General features: G+C 41.5%; 1 protein-coding gene across 2 annotated transcripts in view; it reads right to left on the reverse strand.

Annotated features, from left to right (window-relative positions):
• The window catches only part of Vopp1 (VOPP1 WW domain binding protein), a 96,107-nt gene that overhangs the window by 45,757 nt on the left and 36,636 nt on the right, over positions 1-13,714 (reverse strand). For both annotated transcript variants that reach the window (XM_021189965.1, XM_021189964.1), the window contains exon 3: positions 4,911-4,988. In XM_021189965.1, the coding sequence (XP_021045624.1) occupies positions 4,911-4,988 (78 nt within the window). The remainder of the gene's footprint in view (positions 1-4,910; positions 4,989-13,714) is intronic.

A 13,714-nucleotide genomic window follows, 5' to 3' on the forward strand; every position in this document is an offset into this window, starting at 1 on the left:
AGCTGAAGGGGTCTGCAACCCTATAGGTGGAACAACAATATGAACTAACCAGTACCCCCAGAGCTCGTGTCTCTAGCTGCATATGTAGCAGAAGATGACGTATTCAGTCATCATTGGGAAGAGAGGCCCCTTGGTCTTGCAAACTTTATATGCCCCATAGAGGGGAACACCAGGGCCATGAAGTGGGAGTGGGTGGGTAGGGGAGCAGGGTGGGAGGAGGGTATAGGGGACATTCGGGATAGCATTTGAAATGTAAATGAAGAGAATATCTAATAAAATAATGAAAAAAAAAAAGAAAGTTTGGGCCTCTCCTAGGGCTCTTAGAGGAGCTCTTTCAGGGAGGAGAAGGACAGGACTTTGAGGATCCTGTTTTGGGAAGGATGGGTAGGCCTCTTGTGGAGCATCCTTAGAGTTTAGGAAGACGCGATGCTTTGAGAAGCCTTAAGGCTTGTGAAGAAAACTCGTGATGAGGCTCCTTCTCTTGTCCTCCTGTGCCAAGTTGGGATACCAGTGGTAGAGGGCTTGGTTTTCTGATTCTGCCTCTCTATGTGATAGTTACATTATGATTCATAACAGTAGAAAATTATAGTTATGTAATAGCAACAAAAATACTTTTATGGCTGGGCAGCTGGGTAACTACAACATGAAGAACATGAGGAAAGATCCGGTTTTGGTTTGGGTTTCGTCTGGATGAAGGACCAGCTGACTGGTATAATGATGTGTCCAGTGTGTACTCAGAGTGACCACAGGTACAAGGTCCCTTTTCAGCGTGGGAATGCCCAGCCCTTAGCTATGTGGCTCAGGAGAGAGGCTGGAGGTAGGATCTCTACTAGCTCCTACATTTCCACTTTGTCTTTAAGCCTGCTTCCCCTGTCTGAGAGGGGACATTCTTCCTGTTTTGAGGATTGCTTTGCCTTATGCCTGTGGCCAGGCTTTGTTTCTGTCCCACAAAGCCTCGAGACTCTTGCTTTTACTTCTCAGTTTTACAGACATAGACACCTGGGGGTGGGGGTCACAACAACCATGCCAACATTTTCTGAGTACTGTTGTCTGGTTTTCATAGTTTTCTGTTTAAGGATCTCTAGTTTACCATACTAACATTATTAAGCAACTTGGTATATATATATATATATATATATATATATATATATATATATATATAAAATCTCCACCTTATTAAGCTTTTTACATTGTTAGCCTCCCTCTACAGACACACACAAATTGCTTACGGACTTGGGGTTAATCCATGATTATCACAGAAAGCAGATATGCATGCCAAGTAGCTGAGAGGTTTATATCCTGATCCAACGACAGAGAGAAATACTCGGCCTGGCCTGGGCTTTTGAAATCTCATAGTCAACCCCTACTTCTTCCAACATGGCCCAAACAGTTTCCACCAATTGGGGCTCAACCACTTAAATTAGCCTATGGGGGCCATTCTCATTCAAACTATCACAAAAACTTTTTCTAAAACTTCTCAATAATACTGTGCCTGCCTAACCACAGATGGGCTTGTTAAATATTAGTATTCCTTTATGAAAGGAGGAGATAGGCAATGTCATTAGATTCTCATCTGAGTATTTGGTCACTCCTCCCAGCTGGTTGTATGTAATCAGGACATAACTGCATGAGACCTCAAAGATTTTGGGAGAAAAAACTAAGAATAGGAAAGATGCCCACCTATGTAACAATGAAAATGCTGCTCTATCTATCTATCTATCTATCTATCTATCTATCTATCTACCTATTCATCTTATAAAGATCTCAATAAAAATAAACACTGCCTAACACTCCCTCATAGAGAAAATTTCCTGCAGCAAATGTTAAGTTTATTTTTTACTATTGTATCTCACAGTATTTAATTTTTTTAAATCAGAAAGCTTTATATATAGCAAGGTCCAGATGTAATTTCTTTAGTTTTTTAAATACTTGCTCCTTTCTTAATTTTTGCTTTCATTTTTTTCTCCCATTCAAAGTCAGGTGTATCTTTAAAGCTCTCGCTGAAATGTAAATTTTCTTCCTCTCAGAAATTGTAAGACCTTAGAGGGAAGGGGGAAAGCAGTTAAAAAAAACTGTAAAGTTTTAATTGGAAATATTACTCAAAACTTACAACAAAAAATGGTTGATAGTTAACAGTCTGGGTATAGGTTATCTTAATTTGCTACAGTATGTCATGTGTATACCCTGAATTCAACTCTTGTTTAGAGAAATAAAATTTTAAAAAAAGGAAGGAAATAGCTTATAAAATATGAGGTTATGTTTTTGGTTTAAAAAATGTTAAACTTTGGATCAAGAATATATTTTTATGATAAAATAAAAGAATGATAGAACTTAAGAATAATGTATGTTTGGTGATTAAGATTCCTGGGTTTTTAATAGTCTATTCGTGTCAACAAAAAATTAAAGATGTATGTCTAACCATTTAATACCTCTGTTAAGCTTCAGATACTTGGAGAAATTGAGCATATACTTGGAGAAATTGAGCATATAGGATCCCGGGCAAGGGACCCAGGGAGGAAGACGGTGATCCATTATTCCAGGAGGACAGGAAAGATGCTGTGCCTGAGAAGGTGGGGGACAGAGATGTAACTGTCATGTAGGACCTGGGGAAGAGTGGTCCCAGGGTAGCTAAGATAGAATATAGAATACAGTTACTCAGTAGTAACTTGGGACTATCAGAGGGAGGCAGATCAGCCATGTGCAGGTTAGGAAGTGGCCCAGCCATTATGTTGTTTAAGGCATATAAAAATACAAAAGCTGCGGGTGTGTGTGTGTGTGTGTATTTATTTCATTAGGGAACCCAGAACACTGAGGTAGGCAGTGAAGAATGTGCCACCACCACCACTGGGATCAATTTGATTAGATTTAATGGGGTACTGGTACACAGAGGTACTCAATATCTCCAGAGCTGACATATCTTGGCTTTCTGTTCTCCTCTTAGCTAAAATCTTCAGGGCTAAGAAGTAATTACCCAATTCTGTAGGAAGTCCCAAGAAAGTGTTAGATAATATAAGATAGAGCCTGTGCCACAGAGTTGGTCAGCAAGGCAGGTAAGCTACGGGCACTCATCCAAACACTAAGATGCAGGTGCCATGGGTAGGTGAGGAGAAGACCTGGTCCATGAAAGTCCCTCCAGACAGCCTCTCTGGGTCACCTCCTAGAAGTGACAGTTACAGCTTCTTCAATACTGCTACCACTGGAAGCCAATAGATCTCCACATGACAGAGGCTTGAGAACTTCAACAGGGTCACTATGGCCTTTTTGCACTTTAGACTCATGGAACTATTAATCATAATGCTTCCTACAGGACTAGCCACAATGGCTCTGTAGGACTGGCATCTGACACACAATTTTACTAATTGCTATATGTTGTCAGACTCTGTTTAAATTAGTTGCTAAACTTTGTCAAACAATAAATACTTTGAGTTAAATTAATGTTTTTAAGGGTTGAGAAGTGGAGAATGGAACAGCTTAAGAAAAGTCAGGTTGTCCTAATCCCTCCCCACGCCCTACTTCCACACCCCCAACACCTCTTTCCCTTGGGAGCCACATTTGTCTTCTCTCTCCTCAGGGAAAAGTGCTTTACAACACAGAAGGACCCTCCTTCCCTGTTGAGGAAGGGTTCTGATATATAAAACAACAACAACAATAACAACAACAATCCCCCCCCCAAAAAAAAACAACCAACCAACCAACCAACAAACCCACTTGGTTCCCCTGGAGGAAAGGCCTTGTGTAATGTTCCACAAGATCAAAGGTCACACTGTAAAGACCCTCTGGCCTATACTAGGAAGGCTGTCATTGCAGCCTTTTGACTTTTTGACTTTGAAAACCCTGAGCTTACACTTGGTCAGCTGGCTACAGCACTCAGTAAGCTCTCAACTGGCTTAATAAAGTATGGTGCTGTGTAGCTTTCTCACATGGATTATTTCAGGTTCTATGCCATCATCTGCCAGGCAGGGGCTTTGCCTCTAGCATCTATGAGAAAAGGGGAGAGGCAGAATACCAATTCTCTTTGCTTGGGAGGAAGTACAGCTCCAAGGGAGGCCTAGCCATGCCCAAGTGAGCAGATGATGCCCAGATGCTAAATGCCCAAGCCTGATCAAGGAGCTGCTGGTGGTACAGGATCTATGCTATAAAGAAAACAACTTTGTTGGAAACACTTGCTATCCCTGTTGACTTCCTTATTCACAGTTGTCAAGAGAAAGAGGCAAACCCTTAGGAAAATTCATTTGGCTGTTTGTTTGTAAACTTCCAGTAATGCTGTAAGTGTTAAAGTATCAGTACGGTCAGAATTTTAAAGTCATGAAGAGTGTGTGATGATTCAATCCTTAGCTGCATGTACTGGAGGACATGATCACTACAAGCAAGCCAAGGAGATGAGCTTAAGAAATGCTGAGTGAATTTTACAGAAATCCCCTCTCCAGCACCATGCTATCATCGGCATGTGAAATGACTTAACTACAGAGCACAGCTTATTCCCAGAGACTTTCGTGGAGCCTCTCTGTGAACCAACACTTTCACAAGGCTACTCTCTAAGTGACAGTTTGCCTCCCACTCTTCTCTCCAGGTGTGATCTGATAGATGTTGTATGTTCTTTAGAGCTCTGTGAGGACCTTGAGGAGGTGGGAGGATGCTCCTGGTGTGATCTGATTTATGTTGTATATTCTCTCGAGCTCTGTGAGGAGCCTGGGAGATGTGAGGATGCAGCGCGACTGTCTTGAAAGCTAAGATGCAGTAGACATAGATGTGGGAAGATTTTTAGGCAGCAGAAACTTTGTCATAAATCTCAGTCCACTCACTCTGATTCCTCAAGACAATCCGCTTCAACACCATCTTAAAAACTGGCTAAGAAGCTGCTCGAGGCCGATGCTGGAACTTTCCAAGATCAAGCAAGAATTGTAACTTACCAAAAATACCACAGCCTCTGTATGGAGAGGGCCCGCACACAGCACCTGGAGCCACAGCAGTCTTCATAGGAACGGCATCTGCAGGAGAGAGAGCACAATTTTTGGGTTAAAAAGGGTTGATTTTCTCATCACGGTGTTCCATCCAGAATCACTATAAGCATAAACATTCTTAGAAAAATCAAAATGGATTCCTTTTGGAGAGGCTCCAGGACCTGGAAAAGCATCGCATCTACCAGATCCGTGCTCCGAGGAAGCTCTGCAACAGGTGAGTAATAGCGAGGATATGCTCTCTGCTGATTGGAACCCGGGAGCGTGGGAAAGGTGGGCCTGCCTCCACGTGCCTCACAAGTTAAAAGCGCAGGTTATACATGAGTCACAGATTACAGGGCGGAGTTAACTGAGTAGGTCTGGGCACTTACTAGCTATGTGATTTCTGTTATTAAACCCTATTAGCCTCAGCTTCTTTAATAGCAAAATAGAACGATGGGAACCTTTCAAGTGATTTTAGAGCCTCATCTTTACATAAATGGAGATCTCTACATACTTGAGGCCTCTGGCAGGACCCAGACTCAGGAGACATGTTCAGGGGCTGCCCTAACCCAGAAGAATCACTTAAGAAAGTCCCTGACTGGAGGTGAGAGCTATTGTAAACCTGTGATGACTCATTAAGCTTCGTCAGTATTTCATTTCCTCCTCGGCCATGTCAGCACTCCTGGGTAACTAATGTTTCAAAGAATATCTTCCTTTGTAAGCTTATATGTATGGGAGGAGAGAGGAACGCTTAAGGGAGGTATTGGACTCCTACTGTTAGGGTGGGTAGAAATCAGACAACTATAAACTAAAGAGAAAGGTCTGGTTCCTACAATGGTTTGCAAAAATGAACATTCTTAGCAACTATGTTAGATTCATAATACGAATGAACATATTCCCTCTAGTGCAGAGGGTCCTATAAACAAAATGAGATGTCTACTCACAAGATTACACAATTAAGATTGTTTGTGATATAAGACCTTGCCAGAGCAGACTGGATATTCTCCTACTGAGTTTGAAGAAGAGTCACAAATATGGGAAAGCCATGTGGGGTGATGGTGAGCTCTAGACTCTGTAAACAATCTCAGATAAATTGCAGTCCCATAACCATAAGGACCTAAATCTGCTCATGCCCAACTGTGGGCGTCCGCCTCGCCAGCAAGGAAGACGCCACAACAGGATTCTTCTGCACACGTTTATTGGGAGAGCTTGATTGCTGTGGCGAAAGACCCCGAGCCCGAAAACTGGTGCTGCTTATATATGCTTAGGATAGGCGTGGAGCCTCCTGATTGGATATGCCATCAGAACCTCATTAACATGCTCCGGGGTGAGCAGTGACTCAGCGGATACCCGAATGCACATGCGCACCTTGCTTGTTTATCAAGAAAGCATGCAGGAAGTCGGCGCCATCTTGTAATGGGGAATTACCTGGCTTCCCACACCCAACCGGAACCAGGACTCCATGTGCTAAATGAGAGTTCAACTGAATCAGTCTCTTGACTTCAGCCTTGTGAAACCATGAGCAGAGAAACTACTTTTGCTGGGCTCACACTTAGCATATGTAGAGACTGAGGTAATACAGGCATGGTGTTTTAACTAGAAAAGCTTGCAGCAGTTTGTTTCAAAGCAGCAACATAAATAATGGCAAGATTTATAGGATATAAACACTTCTTACAGACACCTCTTTAAGTGGTTTGCCAATGTCTAGTAACCATATGTAAGATGCAAACAACAACAACAAAAAATAAGACTTAAGGGCTACTCCAGCAGCTCTTTGCTCTGGTTACTGTCTGCTGATAGCAAGAGTGAACTTGGCTAGCGTGATGCCTAATCTTCATTGCTAACCTGATGGGACTTAAAGGCAAACATTGGAGTTTGCCTGTTTTTTGAGGACATTTCCAGAAAGGTTTAACGGAAGCAGGGAGACCCATCCTCATCACTTCATGTGATGGTTTGTATATGATTGGTCCAGGGAGTGGCACTATTTGGAGGTGGGCCTTGTTGGAATAGGTTTGTCACTGTGGGCGTCGGCTTTAAGACCCTACTCCTTGCTGCCTGGAAGTCAATATTCTACTAGCAGCCTTCAGATGAAGATGTAGAACTCTCATCTTTTCCTGCACCATGCCTGCTGGGATGCCACCGTGGTCCCACCTTGATAAGAATGGACTGAACATCTGAACCTGTAAGCCAGCCCCAATTAAATGTTGTCCTTTATAAGACTTGCATTGGTCATGGTGTCCGTTCACAGTAGTAAAACCCTAAGACACTTCATGGGCTGTGACCCCAGAAAAATAAAGTGAGCGTAGCACCCATACCCACTGCCCTCTGTTTCCTGATGCAGGTTCAATATGACCAGCTGCCTGGTATTACTACCAACACAGCTCCAGCCACACTCACTGCTATGACTTCTCAGTATGATGGACTACAGTAAGGCAAAATGAACCCTTCCTTACTTAAATGCTTTTTTTCACTACAAGAAAAGTAAGCCAGGAGGTCAGTAGGTTTCTGAAACATTACCACTTGAACCAAACACTAATGATGGGACACTTTCTCTGTTCTTAATTTCTCTCTTTGTTCTCAACCCTTCTGCTAGGAAACTGAAAGGATACCATGGAGGTAGCACTATAACCCGTATGCAAATGGCAGGAGGCCTCTGAGCTGAGCCCATAAACGGGAGTCTACAGCTAAACTGATACCAGCTACAGGGGTTCTCAGTTCAACTTGGAATTTTGCATTGGCGAGAAAGAGTTCCAGAAAGGACTGCAGTATTTACATTAAGAGCTTGCTATAGTTAGCAAGGACCAATCATTAAAGGACTGAAGTAATATGATCATTGACAGGTTATACAAGATATAGCATGGTGTTGGTTTGGCAATGCACTTACAGTATTTTCCAGCTGCTGCAATATCTAGAGGTGATTATAACTGATACTATCAAGGTAAACATAGATTTGAAAATGTCAGATGGCCTCTGTTATGAAAATGTTTTCTGGGACATATTCTTGTTATATATACATATGTGTACAATAGGCTATATCATAAGGCATATTTTTCAGAGCTACTGTTGGGAAAGTCCCAAACAAACAAATAAACCTGGGTATGCTAAAAGTTCTATTGTGTCCAAAATTGTTATCCCCCTGGGTAGTTCTGGGAGGCCCCACATCTAATCTTCTTGGTTCTGGGGTTACTTTCTACTGTTAGCAATCCCAAGTGGGACCAACCTTCTGGCCCCCCACATCTGGGGTAAAACAAGGTTTGGCCAAATGGCCACTATCATTTTTGCTTCCAATTCTACCATTTGATATTCAGCAACGATCAACTTTACAAGGCATAATCCCCATAAAGATATTGATACATGGGAGCACTCTGTTCACCTGCTACAGATGAACACTGTCTACTGTCTTCTGACAGCACACGGGCTGTGGAGGAGCCAGATGGAGCTCTCCTGAGCATATACTGCTCTCCTGCTCTTATGCCACATTTGCAAAATGGATTCCTCTGTCTCCCTCTCTGGGTTTAACCTCGGCTATAACAAGAACTATTCTTCTCTCCCATCAATCAGAAAATCCATGTATGTGGCAAACAATAAACCAGAAGGAAAAGCTCATTCTGTTGTCACCATGCTGATGTCAGTTCATTCAATCTGTAACTTTCCTTAACCGATGTGAGGGGCTACAGTGGTACAGTTAGTGATCAGATTGTCTTTCCAGAACCACATTTGCTAAAATGTTTCACTTTTACTGTTGACCTTATAAGAAACAGCCTAAGTCCTGACATCCTACAGAGGAAGCACGAAGACAGTCTATCTTATATACATATTTAGAGCTCCTTGCCTAGAATTTTGAGTGTGTATGTATTTAATATTTAAGTATATTGAAAATTATTACCTGTATTTGTTAATATATCACATGTACCACTCAATATATCCCAGAATATCATGATCATGGTGGGTTATGAGTTCTTATCTCAGATTCTTCCTTTTAGAAAGATTCAACGTCCAAGTCCAGTTTTCAGGAACCAGTTTGGAAATATCTGCTGCAAATATACATTGTCAAATGACTGTCTATGTTCTTCTTTTAAAACGTTTACAAAGCACTCATTATGGCCCATTTAGCTAGACAACCATGCACTCTTCAGCATCCCTAAGGCGCCTCTGCCCTTTGGTCTGGCTCTCAGCATCAGATACTGCATCCCTAAGGCGCCTCTGCCCTTTGGTCTGGCTCTCAGCATCAGATACTGGCTGGAGCTAGCCACTCAAAAGAACCCAGTCACAAGGGGGTTAAACTCTTGTCCCTTCGTCTTCACCACTTTCTGCCAATAAAGCTGATGGTGTACTGCAGATCACCCTGCTGCCATTTCTAATAGAGGCAATTATAAACAAAATGTTAATTACAACTTTGTGCTCAACTAAAAGTAGAAAACATTACGAGGTGATATATATATACTAAATAAGCCCATTATCTAGCACACTCAAAGTACCTAGTGCCTGGAAAAAGCATTTATGTTCTGAAGGAAGTCATTAATACGAAACTGGGTATAAAACAGATGGTGTCAACAGAGCAGATTTTCTGTCTTGTTCTACTGTGCACCAAATATATAAATTCTCAGGCTGACAGGATAAAAGAACATCTTTCTTATCCAAACTCACCTGTGAGTACTTATAATTATATGGGCCTGGAACTTCTGCTTGGCAGAAATGGACAACTGAAATTGTTTTCTGTTAGCCAAGTGCTTCTCACTGCACTCCGGGATCCAAATGTAGACTTGTACTAAGGTCACAGAATGGGACACATCACCTTGAGCAGGTATTAATTTGTAATTCAGTATATTCCAAAGATGACATCAGAGTGTCTATCTCACTCTCTTTGGATGCACGATAAGTGATAGAGTCCTTAAGGTGCCAACTGTGAAAGGAAGGGTGCTTTGGGGGCATGAGTTTGCAGTGCGTGCAAGCAGCAGTTTAATAATGCAAAGAATGAGATGGTCTCTCTACCAAGGTTTAAAGTTGAGAACTAAGCATGTGTCATTATTAGCACTGTCCAGGAGTGAAGAAGGTCTGGCTTTTAGACACACTTATTGTACAAATCTCAAGAATAGACTATGAAGGCATATAAGGTCAGGGAATGTTCACTGTCAATATATTGACAAATAAAGACTCCCTTATAGGCTTGGTGTGACAACTCAGCCTTTACTGCCAGCGCTCAGGAGGTAGAAGCAGGGAGATCTCTGTGGTGTCTTACACAGCCTGGCCTACACAGTGAGTTCTAGACCAGCCAGCACTATAGAGGGAGACCATCTCAGAAAAACAAAACAAAACAAAACAAAACAAAAAAACCCCACTCCCTTTCCTTTCAGTTACTATGATGGACTGGATATTCTTGTTCCCTCCCCTGCATGTTCCACAAAAATCCATGTTAAAAATGCTAATTTTGAATGGGATATTATTTGAAGGCAAGCCTTGACAAGTTATCATGTCATAAAGGTGAAGCCCTGGGGGTGGATCTTGGGGTGGGAGATTAGTGTCTTTATAAGGCCAGGCAGGACACAGCCTGGGTTTTTCCCCTGGGAAAGGAAGGTGGCTGTCTACAAACCACACTGGGTCACCTGGCACCATCATGTCTTCTAGCCTCAGGAATAAAAGAGATATAAATGTTTGCTATTTTAAACAAACTCTTGAAGTTGTCATAGTAACCCAGTATCATGCAGATGTTAAATAGATATCAGTTAATATGGTAAGCAAGAAATTAACTCTGAATGTGGTAAAGCAACTGTAATATGAGTTCAGGATGCAAGATATAGAGATAAGAGATCTTGATAGCTATAAACTGCTATCATCATAGGGTGGTGTAAGATGACAGGGTATGGCTAATAATTAAGCTTATAATTTTATCTTTTAAGTACTATTTGACTTAATTTCAAATTCTCAGCTAAGGACAGTGGCTTAGTAATTGGTGCCAATTACTTAGGAGCCCAAGAGAGAAGAATGATTTGGACCCAGGAGTTCTAGTTCAGTCTTGGCAATACAGTGAGACAACAACTTACTGAAAAATAAAATGCAATCTTTTCCCTGCTTACAGCACTAAGATTCTGGAAACTATTCTCCTCATGTCTATGTTTGCCAAAATCGGACGGTTGGGGTTGTTTGTTGTTGTTTCTCTTTGTTTGGTTTTTGTTTTCTTTTCTTTTTATCTGTTTTGCTTGTTTCTATCCAATACCAGATATTTTAACTTGATGTCTGGACCTGTTTGGACAATACTACCAACTATAATTCTTCCTCTTCTTAGGAGACTATGCCCAAGTTGGGCACTATCTTGACTTTCCATTACCCAAAGAATCCCAATTCTTGCCCATTTCCACACTTCTTGCTACTATTTTTTTTTTTTTTTTTTTTTTTTACCAACTGCAACACAAGGAAATGGTGAAAAACCTTCCATCAACTTCTCAATCCAAACACCACAACTCTCATCTTAAAGGGAATATGAGAAAGTTTATTCTGGAGTCACTCTCACTGACCATGGCCCGGGAACATAGATTTAGACTACCCTAAATACAATATTCCAACATGGAAGCAATTTCATGAAGTTGTATAGTTTTACAGAATAAAGTTATAAATCCTGACAATTTAAAAATACATTGGTGAGCACATCAGAGAAGTGATTATGGCAAGACGGGGAAGCTTTCTGTGGGTCTGAGATGCTTGCTATTTGATAACATTCTTAGCTTCGAGGCTGGTGGAAACTCGTAGTCTGTTAATAGATTGGAAACGGTGCTTATCCATTAGTCATGGGATGTTAGTTCTGATACAGAGGTGGGTAAGAAGGTCACCAGGCTCTGGGCCTGTCACATTCCATTCTCTCCACAGCGTTATAGTTCTAATCAGTCAACACTGCAGACACAGCTTCTCTTCCGGAGTGCTCATTCACAAACACAAACATTGAGGTTCATCTCAGTTAGTCTGCCTTCCCATCCTGTACTGGCCCAGTGAAGCTTGAGGATGTAAATACTTTACATCTACCTCAAACAATGTCAACTTACAAAATCTGGCCTTTATTTTACCCTATTTTTGGATCCACATTCTGTCACTCGAGGAATTTATTATTTCTTCAGATTCTGATATTTAACTGATGACTATGAGATACGTTCACTGGGACCCCAAAATTCAAATTATTGCATAACTTATTTTCTTCCTCCTTCCTACTGTGACTCAATGGCAGCTTCTTTAGCACCACAGCAATGTCCAGTGATTCCACAGTCAGACCTGGGTCTGAAAACATTGCAAAATCTTCCTGAGATCTCAGGCTGGAATCCAAAAGCTGCACCTTCTTAAAGTCTAGGAGAGTGTCTGGCAAAGCAAAGTAAACTACTAGAGGGTACAGGGTGACTCTGCTGTTAGGTTAGCAGATAAAGCATCTCAATGTGGGGGAAGAGACAGGAGCTCTGACAGCAGAAGACATGGTAAGCAGACAGGAAGAAAGGCTCACAACTAGATGTAGATCAGGTTTCACACTTCGATAAAATAAACAAGAAAACAAACCTCATTAGCATACGAACTGCATTTTTAAATCTGGAAATCAGGGAAGGGAGAAAGAGAAAACAGAGAGTTCCGCTACCTACAATTTGTAAATGATTGTCACAGTATGACTTACATACTGTCATTCAAATCAATAATAAAATGATGATGCAGTCAAAGGTAGATTCTACCATAGACTGAGATTTTACTAACCACACTATTACAGGTGGGGTTACTAGCACACCAATTACAAACCCACCTAACTAGCCTAACAGTGATATCTACTACGACACTACCTAATATCATCATGTCATGTCACGGATATCCTGGTCTCAGTCCCACTGAAGAAGACAAGAGGAATATAGCAGGGCATTCGAGGAAGGGTTCCAAATAAGCATTTGTCTAATAATCTATTGAAGGATCATAGAGGTTCCTGGCATTCTAGTCACACTAGTGACTGTGACAATCTTTTGCATGTTCCCTTCCACAATTCTCAGTTGTGTAAGCTGCTTGCTTCCTGAGCATCCCTCCAAAACAAGGCCATCTGTGACCCATGTGACATTTCTCCATCACATCTCTTAAACACTGTTACTTCGGAGAGGCACACCAATGTGTTAGACACACACACACCCTTTCCAAAGTCTACCACTCATCTCCAAATTGGTCTTCCTATGCAACCTCTTTCATGTATGATGCAACGTATATTCAGTCTCCTTGTAGCACAATCTGAAGGACGGCATCCCCAGCTTTTCTTTTAGGGTGCTTTCATACCCTAGAAAAGTTCTTTTTGCAGAACCCTTTACTTGTAGGTGTAACTCACACAGGGAAGAGGTGGCCCGGTGGGTCTCCTCCTGCTTCCTGTGGTATAGTTTTATGGGAGGAGTCAAGATAACAATGGTTCTCAGCACAAGCACCTTTTGTTTAGGATTCATTCTTCAGGCAACCCTAGCATGGTCAGATCTGAGAATGGATGACCTAAACTGAGAGCTTTTTAGCTGTTTTTATTTTCTACACCTAGCAGGTATGTATGTGTGTGTGTTTGGGGGAGGGTCAAAGTTGATGGGAAAAGCTGTTTTTCTTTCCTAATCATTTTAGAAAAATTATTTAGGTATAATTGATATAAAAGAGCTGCATATTTGGTTTATATAATTTGATGAGCTTGGAGAAGAGTAGGGATGCATGACATTCTGGCCATCTTACTACTGTACATCTATGCATACTTAACATCATATATTTTAAATATAGTTTTCAACTCCTCAGACACA

The sequence above is a fragment of the Mus pahari genome, chromosome 2, assembly GCF_900095145.1.
Source record: "Mus pahari chromosome 2, PAHARI_EIJ_v1.1, whole genome shotgun sequence".
In the NCBI taxonomy this organism is placed as follows: Eukaryota; Metazoa; Chordata; class Mammalia; order Rodentia; family Muridae; genus Mus; species Mus pahari.